The sequence below is a fragment of the Ornithorhynchus anatinus genome, chromosome 6 (genome assembly GCF_004115215.2).
Source record: "Ornithorhynchus anatinus isolate Pmale09 chromosome 6, mOrnAna1.pri.v4, whole genome shotgun sequence".
Classification (NCBI taxonomy): Eukaryota; Metazoa; Chordata; class Mammalia; order Monotremata; family Ornithorhynchidae; genus Ornithorhynchus; species Ornithorhynchus anatinus.
In genome coordinates, this window is record NC_041733.1 from 449,026 (window position 1) to 466,341 (window position 17,316).

At 50.8% G+C, this 17,316-nt stretch overlaps 1 protein-coding gene across 1 annotated transcript in view; it reads right to left on the reverse strand.

The window, feature by feature from the left end:
* Positions 1 to 2,032: 2,032 nt before the first annotated feature.
* Positions 2,033 to 17,316, reverse strand: part of LRCH2 (leucine rich repeats and calponin homology domain containing 2) — a 48,525-nt gene continuing 33,241 nt past the window's right edge. Inside the window, exons 15-22 of the mRNA XM_039912435.1 lie at positions 15,031 to 15,079; positions 14,707 to 14,823; positions 12,664 to 12,708; positions 11,229 to 11,286; positions 10,708 to 10,820; positions 10,391 to 10,528; positions 9,805 to 9,882; positions 2,033 to 4,089 (exon numbers count right to left, since the gene is read on the reverse strand). Coding sequence (XP_039768369.1) covers positions 3,970 to 4,089; positions 9,805 to 9,882; positions 10,391 to 10,528; positions 10,708 to 10,820; positions 11,229 to 11,286; positions 12,664 to 12,708; positions 14,707 to 14,823; positions 15,031 to 15,079 — 718 coding nt within the window. The 3' untranslated portion in view covers positions 2,033 to 3,969. The remainder of the gene's footprint in view (positions 4,090 to 9,804; positions 9,883 to 10,390; positions 10,529 to 10,707; positions 10,821 to 11,228; positions 11,287 to 12,663; positions 12,709 to 14,706; positions 14,824 to 15,030; positions 15,080 to 17,316) is intronic.

Sequence of the window (17,316 nt, forward strand, 5' to 3'; positions counted from 1 at the left end):
ATGGCTTTGTCGCCAATTCTGCCATGGCTCTTGGCAGTGAGCACAGAGAGGATTGGATTTCCTGCCCACCTGCCTCCAAACAGCCTCTGCCCGGGATGGAAATGGGGGCATGGGAGGGGCACCTGGGTTCTTGACTAGGACCAATGCAGAGAGTCTGATCCGGCCCTGGAGCCCCCTCTCCATCCATCCAAGACTTTCTTCGCTGACCCCGTGGTGTTTCACGGGGAGATTCTGGGAAGGGGCTACAGAGAGTTGAAAATGGACCATGCCAAGGGGCCAAACTGGGCTGTCCACCACCAGTGGTGATAAGAAAGGGAACCCTGAAGATGCTGTCCTGGTCGCTCGGCCTCCCAGGTGGACTTTGGCCTCCAACTGCGGCACCTGGAAGCAGGGGTTAGTGGGAGGGTGGGGGGTGGTTGAATGTCTCTGCCTGCTCAGTGAGTTTAACCCTGCCCCATTTTCATTAGCTGTGGGGACTGAAAGCCATTCCAAGAACCCCACCTAGTAACAGACCACCCACGGTTTGGATTTTATTGTCTACAGTTTTGCAGCTGGTGAGCTATTCACTTTCTAAAAATCAACTGAATATGGGATTTTTTCCAAGTTTGTATTTTTTTTTGGCATTGGTGGTTAATACTCTGTGCAGGGCAACTGTGTTACACTCCTTGGAGAACAAAGCTTTATATTTCAGAGCCAGAAAACTTACGTTTTGCCATGAGAAAAACTACTAAAATAGTCAGACCACCGCTCTCCCCATTTTCAAATCTTGCCTCAAATCTCATCTTCAGCAGAAGGCCTTCCCGAAGACCAATCTCTCCTCTCCCCAGATAACATCCCCAACTACCACCTCAGCACTTGTGCACCAAACACTGGGAGACTCACAGTCGCCAGGAGCACATCTGTGCAGGTCTTACAAACCCGTTACTTCAGCACTAACTCTGGTCCAGAGTCTCATTTTCCCTTTCCTCCTGCCTGTAAATTGTTATTGTGTCTCTGTCTCTCCAACTCCTCAAGGGCAGGGATCATGTCCACTTACTTGAACTTAATTCTCCCATGTGCTCAGTACAATGCTGTGCACACAATAAACTGAAAACTCCTTCAGGGCAGGGATCCTGCCTATCAATAACTCTGCTGTTCTCTCCCAAACATTCAGTACAATGCTCTACCTCCACTAGGCACCCAGTCAGTAGGACTGATTAATTTGGTCTTAATTTCACTCTCTCTCCACTCAGTGACTGTCACTAATTTACCATCAGAAGCTCTGTTTTTGGAGTATTGTAAAATGCTTTATCACAGATTTGAGATTTTGAACTCTTCTGACAATTTGAGTAGGAAAAGCATCACTGAAGATGCCTGAAAGAGAATTTTTGTCCAAAGGGTCATCCATTTTGACCAACAATCAATGCATCGAGAGTATTTATGGGGCACCTACTGTGTGTAGACCATTGCACTGAGCACTTGGAAAAGGGAAGCAATGTTTGTAGACCTGACCCCTGCCCTCACAGAGTTTACAATCTAGCAGGGGACAGAAATGGGATGTACTACAGGTAGGGGAAATAAGAATGATGATTCCCTCTTTTGTGTGCCCTGGAATTGTACAGAAGGAGCAATATCTTAGAGCTGGAGAAAACATTTCACTTTGATTTTTTGTCTAAAGATGTCATCAGCAAACTCAGCCCCTCTGATGCAAAGAATCCTGATCTCTGTAGTGGCTGAAAGCATCCCTGCAACAGGAAACCATTGCTTTATGCAGAACTTCGGAATTCACGTGAAAAAGACTAGGGAATATTTTCTGTCTTTCCTGAGAAAATAGAAGATGACTCCTCAGGGGTGGGGGTGGGGTGGGGAGGAGGGGCAGGGTCTGGGGAGGAGAGAAAGAGTGTAGTAATGGAGGAAGGGAGGCTTGTTAACCGAACCAGCAAGAGAAGCAACGTGGTCTGGTGGAAAGAGCACAGGCCTGTGAGTCAAAGAGTGCCGAGTGCCTGCACGGAGTTCTAATCTTGGCTCTGCCAAATTACTTGCAGTACGACCTTGGGCAAGTTACTTAACTTTCCAACTTTCAAATAAGGATTCAATACATGCACTCCCTCCTACTTAGACTGTGGTCCCCACGGAACAGGGAGAGGATTAACTTCTCTCGAACCCAGTGCTTAGAACAGTGCATGACACATAGTAAGCACTTAAATACAGTAATTGTAATAACCCATAACTGATTTGGCCCAGCCCCCATCCTAGCTCAGCGCCAGGAGGTTTATGGGTCACCAGGGTGTCCACTGACCTGGGAGGCGGAGCTGGTCTTCCCTGCGAGCCCCAACCCGGGGAGTGTCCAGCTGCCAGCAGGAGCCTGCCTGGGTGTGAGGGGGGAGAGATGGCCGGGTATGGCATCAGGAGTCAGTGGGAAGGCACCCCCTGTGTTCTAGGAGAACTGGGAGAAAACAACAAGTACTCGAAAAAGCATATGATTGTGACAGGGAAAGTCACTGGTGAGCCCGGCCCATCCAGGCAAACAATCCCACTCATCCCTGGCCCCCGGGGTGCTGGGCTGCTAGGCAGGGACGATGAGGGGGCCCTGGGAGGTCAGACCTTGGAGGAGCTGGGTCATGGGGGTGTCAGAGAAGTTGAGCCCTGTTGGGCACTGATGGATCAGCCTATACACTCCCCTCCCCTCCTCTACCACATCCTCAGATACGGTCAAAATCCGATCCCTTGTCAGGTCATACTTGGATGAAGCAGGGCCCATGTGTACCCACATGATCTCTGCAAAGGCATTGGAGCAGGCAGCCTTCTGGCTGGAAATGGTCAATGCTACTGGGAAATGAGCCACCCAGCTTGGTCCCAAGCTTGCCGGCTGGGGACAGGCCGAGCCCGTCATAGGTCCTACAGGTGGCCAGAGCGGGCACCCCAGTGATCACACAACTGCCAGACAAAGTTAGGGGCTGGAGGCCCAGAAGCCCTGGAGACTCAGTAAGCACGGTCCCTAGAAGCCGGGTCCCAGGCTACGATGTCCGGCAGAGGTGCCGGTTACCAGAAGATGGGCCCCAAGTCAGGGACGAAGTGGTGACAATCCTGCAAGTCAAAAGAAACCTGAGATTTTGGCTGTTTTATCAAAATGTCCTTGACAAACTGGACAGCACCGGCTCCTGCACTACATGCCTTGCGTGCCATGTTTTTATCCCCAAAAGAGAGGTCCGCTGCTAGCCAAACGTTAATTGATAGGTTAAAAAAGATGTTTAAGTATTAGAAACTTAAATAGCATAAAGTCTATTTACAGTAATTTTTCCTCAAAAAGACAACATAATCATTGGCTTGGAACTGAAACTATGCAACTCAAACACACCCGACATCAAAACGTGAGGCACCCTCTCAACTCTATGCCCCACTCACCGTACACCAAACTAGCAAAATATGGCAAAATTTCTACCGACCCTATACCTACCTACCTAAAGAAATCGTCCAAATGGTCAGGACGGCAGGAGTCATCAATGGCACAGGCACTTCACATAGCAAACCATCTACAGTACAGATGAAGGTATTTTGGCACCAACCTAGACGACTAAGTCAAAATGAAAACCAGTCCCATTTCTACAGGCCATTGCCCAGAGTGCCACCTCCCACCAATCGGAAGTCTGGTCAGGTGAGGCAGAGGTGGGTAAACTCCCAGGCTCGGAGGACAACAGGGAATGCAAACAGACTGCTGCAACTCGGCCAAGGTGGAGGAAGCGGCCCAGGTGGTTTCCCAGTTTGCTGGGTGTCCAACAAAAACATCTTCCAACCATGGTGCCGGTTTTGGGTGGACCAGCCTACTGGTGTTCGGAACCCCTTCCGCTTGGTGAAGTCGAGAGAATACTTGTTCCGTAAACCCCAAGCGGATCAGCTGTCCTTGGGCACAGCCCCGGTTGGTGGGGCCCCCGGCTACTTGCTCGCTGTCTGCTGATCCCCTCTCCCTCTCCCAGGCCGCCGATGGCTGGGTCACACGGCAGAGAGGGGCGACGCCTGCACCGGCGGAAGCTCCAGGAGGGCCTGGACCGTGGTGCTCACTTTGACCAGACCCCGTTCTTCCAGGATGTGGTGAGGCAGGCAAAGCCTCTCCTGGAAAACAAAGGAGGAGATGATGAGTGGGGGAGGGGTCCGGGGTCAGATCATCGGGGAGGACAGGGGAGACCCAGGGACCCTTTCCCGTACCTAACAGCCTCCTCAATCCACCAGGTGGAATATCCTTTTAGGCCTTTCTAAGTTGCTCCCCAAAGTCTCGTTCCCAGTTGGAGGATCTCCACCTTCATTCATTTGATCATATTTATTAAGTGCTTACTGTGTGCAAAGCACTGCACTAAGCACTTGGGAGAGTACACTACAACAACAGACACATTCCCTGCTCACAAGCTCGCAGTCTAGACTTTGGTAACTGAATCCAGCCCAGGAACCAACTAGACCTTCAGGGGGACCGGCCCCTTACTATGTACTGGAATGAGATCCAAAGATCTCAGAGACAAGGGAAACTCGACTTCCCAAGTTGAACCTATTATTAATAATTGTGGTATTTTGTTAACTGCTTACTATGTGCCAAGCACTATTCTAAGAACTGAGGTAGATACAAGTTAATTGGTTGGACACAGTCCCTGTCCCACATAAAACTCACAGTCTTGGTCTCATTTTTCCAAATGAGGGACTGAGGCACAGAGAAGTTAAGTGACTTGCCCTAGGTCACACAGCAGACAAGTGATAGAGCCAGGATTAGAACCCCGGTCCTTCTGACTCTCAGGCCCATGCTTTATCCACTAGACCATGCTACCAAGAAAAAACTTCCTAAATAAAAATAGCCCATTTTTCAGCCAAACATTTATAACGCTCCACACGCACAATGGCTGACCAGAGAACTGGACCACTGATCAATGGGTGACCAGAGAGCCGGGTTATGCATGATGTTCTACAATCAGCAGTGGGTGACCAGAGAGCCGACCTTTAGACCAATGGGTGACCAGAGAGCTAGGCCTCAGACCAATGGGTGACCGGAAAGCTTTGCTGTGGATAGTGTTCTGCTCACACCTTAGCTATATTCTCTTGATACGCAAATCCATGCCCCCAACTGCGTCCTCTCCACTGAACTCAACTCCCAATCTCATACCACCAGCCCCGCGGCCCCGAATCACCTCCACAGTTCATTTCCTCGACTCTGGTGCTGAAGCTGAGGAGTGCTGCTGGTGTAAATCCTGACATCACGCCAGCAACATTATATCTCCATCCCTACTGACGTCCATGCCCACTGCTTGTGCCTGTTGTTGCAGGTTTTTAACTTCCTCCTTAATCCCCATGTCCTTCCACTGGCCCCATCTCTTGCCCCTGATGACTTTGCCATCTTATCCAGAAAGAAAATTGACCCCATCAAGTGTGAACTCCCTAAAATCTCCCCTGCATTGCTCCAGTCCCACCTTCCTGCTGCCTCCGACTTTGACAGTGCTCCGCACATAGTAAGCGCTCAATAAATACTATTGAATGAATGACTCTCCCATCCTTCCCAGCAGTATTCCAAGATATCTCCTGCCTCCTCTCAAATCCTACTCTCACCATTTCCACCTCTGACCCCATCCCTTCCCACTTCATTAAGACACTTGACTCTTCCCTTCTTCCCTAACAACATCTTCAACTGCACTCTTTCCAATGATTCCTTCACAACTGCTTTCAAACATGCCCATGTCTCCAACTATTCTAAAACATCCTCCCTTGAACCCTCAGCTTCTTCCAGTTATCACCCCATCTCCCTCCTACCATTTCTCTTGACTAAGAGAAAAGTAACTGTTTGTTGTTGTACAATACTCTCCCAAGCGCTTAGTATAGTGCTTTGTACACAGTAAGCACTCAATAAATGCAATTGAATGAATGAATTCCTCTCCAAACACTTAGAGAGAGTTTACTCTCGCTGCCTCTACTTCCTCTCCACCAATTCTCTCCTTGACTCCCTGCAATCTGGTTTCCACACCCTTCACACGGAAATGACCCTCTCTAAGATCACCAGGTACCACCTTCTTGGCAAATCCAATGGCTTCGATTCCATCCTATTCCTCCTCGATCTCCTCTGCCTTCAATATTATGGACCACCTCCTCCTGGGTTACGTTATCCAATTTAGACTTCACTAGCACTGTCCTTTCCGGTTCCTCTCCTATGTCTCTGGCTGCTCCTCGATTTTTTTCACAGGCCCCTCCTTTGCTTCGCACCCATAAATTTGGGAGTCCCTCAAGGCTCAGTTCTAGGTCTCCTTCTATTCTCCAACTACACCGACTCCCTTGGAGAACTTACTCATTTGCACAGCTCTAAGAGTCATCTCTATGTATATGATTCCCAAATCTTCCTCTCCAACCCTGACCTCTTTCTTTCTCTGCAGTCTCTCAACTCCTCCTGCCTTTAGGATATCTCTGTTTGGATGACACCTCAAACCTAACATGTCCTAAACAGAAGTCCTCATCTTTCCACACAAATCTTATCCTATCCTCTGACTTTCCTTCTAACTATACACACCCCGTCTCCCAAGCCCATAAACGTGGCATTATCATCCTTGACTGATTTCTCTCCTTCATTATTGTCTGTCACCAAATCCTGTCAGTTCTATCTTAACAACATTGCTAAAATCCACTCTTTTCTCATCATCCAAACTGCTACCATGCTGATCCAAGCCCTGTTCATATCCTGGTTTAATTGAAGCAGCGTGGCTCAGTGAAAAGAGCCCGGGCTTTGGAGTCAGAGGTCATGGGATCGAATCCTGGGTCTGCCACTTGGCAGCTGTGTGACTGTGGGCAAGTCACTTCACTTCTCTGGGCCTCAGTTACCTCATCTGTAAAATGGGGATTAAGACTGTGAGCCCCACGTGGGACAACCTGATTCCCCTGTGTCTACCCCAGCACTTAGAACAGTACTCTGCACATAGTAAGCGCTTAACAAATGCCAACGTTATTATTATTATTATTAATGCATCAGCCTCCTTGCTGATCTTCCTGCCTCCTACCTCTCCCCTCTCCAGTCCATACTTGACTCTGCTGTCTGGATCATTTTTCTCAAAAACCACTCAGTCCACATCTCCCCACTATTCAAAACCTCGAATAGCTTCCCATCCACCTCTGCATAAAACAGAAGCTCTTTACCATCAGCTTCACAAGCAATCAGTTCTTCTCCTCCTACCCCACTCCAGTGATTTCTTACTGCAACCCAACTACTCACAGTACCTCAATCTCCTCTTTCTCATCACCGACACTTTGCACACACCTTCCCACTGGTCTGGAACTCCCTCCCCCTTCATATCTAGCAGACCATCCCCCTCCACACCTTCAAAGCCCACTTAAAATAATCTCCCCCAAGAGGTCTTTCTTGACTAAGCCTTCATTTCCCCTATTTCCCCTCCCTTCTATGTTGCCTTTGCACTTGGGTCTGTAATAATAATAATAATCATAATGATGATGGTATTTGTTAAGCACTTACTTTGTGTTGAGCACTGTTCTAAGTGCTGGGATAGATAAAAGGTAATCAGATTGTTCCAAGTTCAAATCATATTGTTCACATCTACATCTCCGCCCCTTTCTCTCCCCCTCCCTTCTAGCTCATATCTCCTCCTGCCTCCAGGACGTCTCCACCTGGATGTCTACCCACCACCTAAAACTCAAGATGTCCAAAACTGAGCTCCTCATCTTCCCTCCCAAGCCCTGTCCTCTTCCTGACTTCCTTATCACTGTGGATGGTACGACCATCCTTCCCGTCTCTCAAGCCCTCAACCTTGGTGTCATCCTTGACTCAGCTCTCTCATTCACCCCACACATCCAATCCATCACCAAGGCCTGTCGGTCTCACCTTTATAATATTGCCAAGATCCGCCCTTTCCTCTCCACCCAAATGGCTATCTTACAGTACAGGCTCTCATAATATCCCAGCTGGATTATTGTGTCAGCCTTATCTCTGATCTCCCTTCCTCCCATCTCTCCCCGCTCCAGTCTATTCTTCATTCCGCTACCCAGATCATCTTCCTGCAGAAGTGCTCTGGGCATGTCACTCCCCTTCTTAAAAACCTCCAGTGGTTGCCTATCAACCTCCACACGAAACAAAAACTTCTCACTCTAGACTTCAAGGCTCTCCATTACCTTACCCCCTCCTACCTCTCTTCCCTTCTTTCTACTGCCCACCTCATACGCTCTGCTCCTCTGCCGCCCACCTCCTCACCGTCCCCCGTTCTCGCCTATCCCGCCGTTGACCCCTGGCCCATGTCCTCCTGCTGTCCTGGAATGCCCTCCCTCCTCACCTCCACCAAACTCTCTTCCCCTCTTCAAAGCCCTACTGAGAGCTCACCTCCTCCAAGAGGCCTTTCCAGACTGAGCTTCCCCTTTTCCCTCTGCTCCCTCTCTGCCCCCCCTTCACCTCCCCTCAGCTAAGCCCTCCCTTTCCCCCTTTCCCTCTGCTCCTCTCCCTCTCCCTTCCCCCAGCACAGTGCTCATTTGCTCATTTGTATATATTTTTATTACCCTATTTATTTTGTTAATGAGATGTAAATCCCCTTGCTTCTATTTATTGCTATTGGTTTTGTCTGTCTCCCCCGATTAGACTGTAAGCCCGTCAATGGGCAGGGATCGTCTCTGTTGCTGAATTGTACACTCCAAGCGCTTAGTACAGTCTTCTGCACATAGTAAGCGCCCAATAAATATTACTGAATGAATGAATGGCTCACGGTCTTCATCTCCATTTTACAGATGAGGAACGTGAGGCACAGAGAAATTTAGTGGTTTGCCTTTTAAACCTTGATAGTTACCTAGTCTCACGGCAGAAAACCCTCCACAGCTAAACCCCACCCTTTAGGTATGTTGCTCTGGGGGACTGCTACATCAAAAATATTATTCTTGTGGTATTTGCTAAGCATTTACTATGGTACTAAGCGTTTGGGTAGATACAAAATAATTAGATCAAACATAGCATAGTCCCTTTCCCCCATGGGGCTCATGGTCAAAGTCGGAGGGAGAATGGATATTTAATCCCCATTTTACAGATCAGAATACCGAGGCACACGGGTAAGTGACTTGCCCAAGGTCACACAGCAAGTGGGAGAGTGGAGATTAGAACCCAGGCTCGCCCGTGCTCTTCCCACTAGTCCACGATTTCCTAGTCCTTCACACAAACAAACTTTCAAAATAATCTCGAGGAGGAACATTAACTGGCAGGCAGATGTGTCATTCCCTCGCTGTATCTGTCCCACCCTGAATTAATTTTGTACTTTACAGAGAAGCAGAGAAGACCAAGTTTCATTGAAAAGAGAAGGGCAGAGCATTCCTCAAATGCAGTCTAGTTCAGCCCTCCACACTCACCTTACTCAGACCCAAATGAGCCAGCCAGGATCAGCACACTCTACACCCCACTCAGGACCAGTTATCCCCTTCCCAACCCCCAAAGTCAGACTCTGCCCAGCATCGCCCTCCCCAACCCGCTACCACCCCAGCCCCATCCAGGGCCAGCCCTCATCCCAGCATCAGCTGCCTTGACCCCCGCCACCCCGGCCTCATGCACAGACCAGCCCAAACCCCTCTGCGGAAGCTTCTCCCATACATTCCTCAGTGGTAATCCATCACACGAGCTGCCGCATCTGCTCTACCCTGCAGCTGTTCGCAGCCCCACCCCTCACTAATCACAGGTCAGGGTCATCACTGCAACTAATGGGCAACAGGGCACCAGCCTCTGGCCATGCAGACTCTGGCCGGTGGCCCTGGGGTGGGGACAAGCCAAGGTCGGCCACAGGTGCTCACCGCATCCTCCAGTCAATGCTCACACACCATTACCATTACCTGCGATACCCCCAACTTCTTGCAAGCATCAAGGAAGTTTTCCACGTTTCTTCGGCACTTGGCCATGCTGAGTTTTGGCTGCAAGACAAGAGGTGGCTGTGTTCTTAGTGGCTGAGGGAATATTATTCATATTAATATTTATACAACTATTATCAATAAGTTATATTGATTATAATTAATCAATTATATTACAATCGATTATAATTAATTGATTCTAATTGATTATAATTAATCAATTATATTTATTGAGTGCTTATATAATCATAATCATATAAAAATATAATCAATTATATTTACTGAGTGCTTACTGTGTGCAGAGCACTTTTATTATTTCACAGGTTTGGTGAAGTGAGGCTGAGTTCTTAACCCTCCTTGAGGCTGAAGTGTTTGGGGAATTTCCAGGGAGGAAGGGCAGGGAGAGGAGTGCTGAGGCGGGGGTGGAGTGAAGGGCGTTGGGGCAGGGCCAAGACAGAAGTGTTGGGGTGGGGGCGGGGAGGGGACAGGAGCATTGGTTCTAGGGTAGGGCTGGGACGGGGGTGTTTGGGCAAGGCAAGGCAGGAAGCACCCAAGAGCGTGGAGCACTCACTGCAGCCGGCGACGGGGCGTGGATGCTGGCCACGGAACGCGGCCTGATGTGATTAGCCAAGTGGCACAGGATCACGCCATCCATAAGCGCAGCTCCGATGTCGTCCGGCAAAATGACCTTTAACCTCGACTCCAGGTTCTGGTCGGAGAAAGGAGGAAATTCTGGTGTTCCCCTTGGGACAGTACGTGCAGTTTACTCAGCCCCGGAGCTCCGTTCCAGCTCAGGCTACAGGGCCCTGCTTGGGAAGGAAGATGAGAGCCTTTCCCAGTCGCCCCGGCCATGCGGCCCCTCTGGCCAGAGGTGGCCCAGAAACTCACCGACCGCAGCTGTCGTATCTGCTCCCGTTCCTCTCGCAGATGCTCCATCTTCCTCCTCATGGTGAACCCCGGGTCCGCCACCCCATACTCCTGGCGTGACGCACGACTGAATGCTGAAACGACCGACACGTGCCATCTTTGAGAGCGACTTGGTGGTCAGGGTCGGAGTGGTGAGGATGATGGGAGGCCGGAGGAGGATCCGGGCGGCTGGGGCGGCCGGCTGCTTCCCCAGAACACAAGCCTCCGAGGAGGGTTGGGGGGAGGGGAAGGGGGTATCTGAGGCCAAAGTGGCAGCCTTCCCTGGTGAACTGGGTGAGAGGGAGGGGGCGCGATGGGATGGAGAGAATGCAGGGGTGCAGTGACCAGGGATCTGAAGGCGCAGTACAGGCCCAGAACAATGGACATGATGTGGGCACAGGGTGTCAGGTGGGGCGCACTTCCTATCCTTTAGGGTGACTCATTTAGCTGCACCCACTTAGGTTACCCTTCCCTGGCAAGGAATTTCTCTCTAAAATATTTACCTGGTCTGGGCTTCAAGCCAAACGGACCGTGTGAATACGTCTCTGTCCTCTCAAAATCCTGCCAGTCAAATCATGCCAAATTAGCTCCCGCATCTTCGAGCAATATAACAACATCCAACAGGCAGTGCCCCCAGAAACCTACTCCCCGCTCCCCATGGTCCATGTGGGAGAAGAAAGGAGGGCCCGAGCTTCTTCTAGCTTGTTCCGGGCAACAACGGGCAGCAAGTTGGGGCTCTCTGCCTCCTCCCCCTCCCCCGCTCCCCACCCCCACAACCCAGGCCAGGAGTTGAGAAGTGGAATCAGACAATGGAAGACTTGATTTCCTGGCCACCCACTCCATTGCCAACCATGGGGGAAGGGAGGGCAGGAGCACACCATCCCCTCATGGGGGGAATTTCCCCGGTACCCAGTTTGTCTCCTGTCCGACAGGAAGCCAGGATGAGAGGGAAGCCTTGGTCCAGAAAATCATCTTGGGTGACTGGGGGCTTTGGGGAGCCATCAGCGGGATTACAATCTCGCTATAGGCCAATGGACTGTGAGAAAGGTAATCTGGGAACTTGGATACTGGTGCATGGAAGGTCCTCATTGGCCCCGGCCCCCAACCCTGCCCGGACAGAGGAGACTAAACGGACTGCCCCTCCAGCAGAAATGCTCCAGCAATGTGAATAACCCCAGGAAGCACCCCTCAGACTGCCCCTCCATGACTCGGACTTGTAAAAAAGTCAATCCATAGAAGGGGAAACAGGGTGGGGGGAATTTTGTTCTAACCTCTAAATTCTGACATGGAAACTAAGTATTGCCTCCCTCAGCAACACATTTGACCCGACAGCTTCTGCTTGTCCTTTTGATCCAACTTAGTCAATGGACCCTTCCCACTGTTCATCCAGACTGCAATGTGTGTGTGTGTGTGTATGCTGGGAAGAGGGGATGAGCTGGAGGGGAGGGAAGGGAAGGGCACGACACGACAGGAATTGGGGAATGAACACCACCCTCCCTCCCTTTCTTGGGGAGGGACACCAGGAGCAGCCACAAATCTGGCTCTGGGTGGGCAGAGCTGCCGGTCTGGCCCAGAAGGATCAGGCAAATGGGATGTTTCCCATCACCCTGAGCATCAGTTATGGCGCCTGGGAAAATTCCCTGTTGGTGTGACCCCAAGCCCGAGATAAAGGAAAGCCTGCAACAGTAACGGGTAATCAGCAGGAAGTGGGAAGATTAGAAGGTTCTCATTTCCCGAGGCCTGTGTCCTAGGACTGTGGCCCTGGGAAAGTAATGCATGAGCCTGAAAAGAGCAGTGAGCGGTGCAGCCTCATTGGAAACAAGAATCAGCCTTGGGCCTGAACTTAGACCCTCACTGACCACCCTCTGTGCCTGTTTGCCCACCTGAATGTCGCCCAAACCCCATGGCATGAGAACCAGCTAGTTTCGGTCACCTCACCTCCTGGCCTTCATGTCCACTCGAGCTCTTCCTTGAGGCCTTGTACTGAAAAACATTGAGAAAGTCCAATTGGCTCACCTGCCTGCCCCTGCCCCCTTCCTCTCTACTCACCTGCTCCTCCTGGTGCTCCCAGGACTCGCTGCATCCTCAGCCCTGGTCCCAGGAGGGCTGGGGAGCAGGGGACAAGGTGAGATGGGTGGTATGTGTGTGTGTGTATGTACATGCACATGTGTGTGGTGGGGGGAAATGGGCAGCAGAACAGAGCTGGGGGCAGTAGGAGAAAGGTAAGTGTAGATATGAGGGATGAGGGTCTCAGAAGCTTCTGTGGACAAATCCCCTTCAAGTGCATTGTGAAGAAAGTTTTGCCCCTCCTAGGTGAATTTAACAAGGCCAACGCTCTCCTGCAATGTTCAAGTACCAGAAGTGCAGAGTTTTTGTAACCCCTTGGATCCTTCCTTCCTTATTCAATTAATGGCTCATGCATTATGTTACATGGGCCTGCTTGGTGGGCTGGATGCCTTGGAGATCAGTCAATCAATCGACGGATGGCCCCAGGCCCCCAGTACTGCACTCACTGCCCTTGCGGCTCCCACTGGGAGCAGAGCCGGAGGAGAGGGGATAGGGGATGGGGAGCAGGGTCTGGGTTTGTTAAACAGTAATGAAATGCTGGGGGAACGGCTGGAGTGATAAAATAATAATAACAGTGCCATTTGTTAAGTGCTTACTATGTTCCAAGCACCGTACTAAGCACTAGGGTAGATATAAGATAATCAAGTCTCACATGGAGCTCATATTCCCAGTAGGAGGGAGAGCAGGTACTGAATTCTCATTCTGCAGATGAAGGAACTGAGGTACACAAAAGTGAAGTGACTTGCCCAAGATCACACAGCAGGTATGTCGCAGAGCTGGGAGTAGAACTCCACTTGCCTGCTGTGTGACCTTGAGCAAGTCATTTCACTCTCTGTGCCTCAGTTACCTCCTCTGTAAAATGGGGATTGAGACGTGAGCCCTATGGGGGACAAGGGACTGTGTCCAACCCGATTTGCTTGCATCCACCCCAGTGCTTAGTACTGTGCCTGGCACATAGTAAGTGCTAAACAAATATCGCAATTAGTAGAACCCAGATGCTCTGATTCCCGGGCCCATGCTGCATCCACTTATCCACTCTGCTTATGTGGCTGTAAAATGCACTTTGAAGGGTGGATTCACAGAGCCACCTCATTCAAGCCTAGAAAGCAGAAAGTCCGGAGGGTGGGGTAGAGAGGGTGGGAGTTTGGCCGGGAGGAGGGGGGCGCTGACCAGAGTGGGCATGGCAGTGGAGGGGATGATGGAAGAGGGTAGGAAAGCGCAGACAAGGCAGAGGTCAGTGAAAGGGGGTGAGTGGAATGGAATGCGGCAGAAGGTTAAGAAGGGGGCAGAAGACAGAGGCCAGAGAGTGTGAAGAGTTAGGGTAGAAGGGGCACAAGGGCCGGACAGATGTCACTCCGGCAGGCCTGAAGACCAGATGGCCCCGCTGGCAGACAACCACCCTGAGGGGTTGAGGAGTTGAAATGGAGTCCAAATTTTTTTCTCTGGAATAGTTCTCCTGACGCACAAGTCCAGGCGAAGTGTCAGGACTGGTATCTGGGAAGTACTGGCCGTTCCCAAGAACTCTCTGGCCGGGGAGCTGGGGGCAGCGGGCCGGGCCTGCCCCGGGGGGACAGGGACAGGAGGGCAGGTCCTGCGGTTGCAGGAATTCCCCGGGCTCCCTGCCCGGCTGGAGAGGGTCCCACTGCGCCCCCTCACTGACATCCCGTGGCGGCTTGGAGGAACTTCAGTCTTCCTAGAGTCCAGGCCTGGTCCGCCCCGGCCACTGTCCCGGCGACAAGGGGGTCCCAGCGCTTCCCGCAGCCCTGCCCACCTGTCTGCCCGCCACCGCTTCGCTCCAGAGAGATGCTCAATGGCACATCCAGAGGATCAGAGGGTCCCTCTCCCCCCAACCTGGTGCCCACGCTGTCGGCCAGGCCCGGTCGCCAGGTGGACCCAGGGACCCAGAGGGGCTACCTTGAAATAGTCCTTGCGCATCTGCTTGCTTCGCCTCCTCTCTTCGCTCTGCCAAGCCACGGGCTGTGTCTCGGGCCAACGCCGCTCATCCACTTGACCCTTCTGGTTTTCTAAGGGCTGCAAAGAAATCATCTCCTCTGGACTTCAGAAAGACAGCGCCAAAGATGGTGCGGGATGTTCAGGTTAACTGTGAGCCCCATGTGGGTCAGGGAATGTGTCCAAGCTAATAAAGCTGTATCTACCCCAGCGCTTAAAACAGTGCATGACACAAAGTAAGTACTTAACAAATACCATAAAAAAACACCAACAGGAAAAAAAACTCACCTGCCAGGCAAAAGGGGATGGCGGAGAACTGGCTTCGTCAGCTGAAGCGCTGAAAGGGAAAAGGAAACTGAGCACATGGCAATTCTGTGTCGGGGCACGCCGTGTCTCAGGTGGCCTCCCTGAGTCAGGCGTCAAGTCTCAGGGAGAGAGGAGCCTCTCCAGATCGAGTTGGTCCTCTAAAGTCAATCTATTTACTGTACACCTCGATCTTATCTATCTCGCCGCTGACCCCATGCCCACATCCTCCCTCTGCCCTGGAACTTGCTCTCCCTTTACATCTGACAGACCACCACTCTCCCCACCTTTGAAGCTGTTCTAAAATCACATCTTCTCCAAGAGGTCCTCCCTAACTAAGCCCTCATTTCTCCTATTTGCTCTCCCTTCTGTGTCACCTATGCACTCTCATCTGCACCTTTAAGTACTTGATATTCATCCCACCCCCAGCCCTAAAACACTATGTTCATATTCTCATTCCATTCTCGTATCAGATTCATTTTAATAATAATAATGATGGTATTTGTTAAGCACTTACTATGTGCCAAGCACTGTTCTAAGCCCTGGAGTAGATACAAAGTAATCAGGTTGTCCCACGTGGGGCTTACAGTCTTAATCCCCATTTTACAGATGAGATAACTGAGGCATAGAGAAGTTAAGTGACTTGCCCCAGTTCACACAGCAGACAAGTGTAGGAGCTGGAATTAGAACCCACAACCTCTGACTCCCAAGCCCGTGCTCTTTCCACCTAGCCATGCTTCCTCAACCATCTGCTTTTACCATCTTTCTGTCTAAACTGTGAGTTCTCTGTGGACAGTCTGACAATTGTACTGAATCATTCTCTCCCATTTGCCTAGTAGAGTGCTTGGAACAAAATTAGCTCTCAATAAATGCTACTGATTGGTTGATGATAATCATAATAATAATAATGATGGTATGTTAGGTGTTTACTATGTGTCATGCACTGTACTAAAGGCTGAACAGATACAAGTTCATCAGATCAGACACGGTCCCTGTCCCTGAAATGGCTCACAATTTGAATAGGAAGAAGAACAGGCATTGAATGCCCATGTTAGTGATGAGGGTCATAAAAGTTAAGTGACTTGTCCAAGGTCATACAGCAGGCAAATGGCAGAGCTAGAATTGGAACTCAGGCCCTCTGACTCCTAAGCCCATGCTGTAGTGCATTGGGCCTCCCAGGATTTGGGCATTGGAGATAGATGCCTCCCCAGGGCTGGGGCAAAAGAGAGGGGAGCCTCTCTGGGTCAAGGTACAGGAGAAGGAAACCTCCCTGGGCCGGAGTATAAGAGAGGGGAGCCTCCCTGGGCTGGGGTACAAGAGAGGGGTGCACCCTTGGGCCAGGGCACAAGATAGGGTGTTCTCCCCTGGTATAGGAGACAGGAGAGTAGCCTCCCTGGGTCAGGTACAGGAGAGGGTTGGGGGTAGGGGATAGGTTAGCAGACCTGAAATGCACTTTGCGATGTAGGAAATCCTCCCTACAGTGTCTCTTCAGAGTCTCATATTAGCCAACAAATGCATCTACCTACACTTCTTCAAGTCTTAGGCAAACCACCTACCTTCTCCGTACCTGTCTTTTCATCTGTAACATGGGAATTAAATACCTGTCCTCATCCCCCTTGGACTCTAAACCCCATCTGGGACAGGGACTGTGCCCTATCTGACTATCCTGCATCTATCCCAGCACTCAGTACAGTGCTTGGCCAAGAGTAAACGCTTAATAGCACGGTTACAATCTGAACGGGGTCGTTCAAGTACTACCATAAACGGTACTGACTTCCTCCAGATGGTGGCAGCAGGGACATCGGGCGTCCCCCTCGGTTTCCAATACTCCTCTTGTCTAAGTTTTAATAATGATAATAATGCTGGTATTTGTTAAGCGCTTCCTATGTGTAAAGCACTGTTCTAAGTACTGGGGGGAGACAAGCTGATCAGGATGTCCCCCGTGGGGCTCACAGTTTTAATCCCCATTTTACAGATGAGGTAACTGAGGCACAGAAAAGTGAAGTGACTTGACAAAATTAACCCAGCTGGCAAGCGGCAGAGTCAGGATTAGAACCCATGACCTCTGACTCCCAAGCCCGGGCTTTTTCCACTGAGCCACGCTGTTTCTCTGGCAAAACCCAAGGGGCACCTCTGGTTCCAACTGACCCCAGCCCTCTGTGTGCTAGCAGGCATTGGGGTCACCATAAAAATGGGGTCTGGCTAATCCCAGCAGCTTCGGGAAGAGGCTCCCTCCCTCCTCATATCAGACAAGTAATTGTTCTCCCCGAC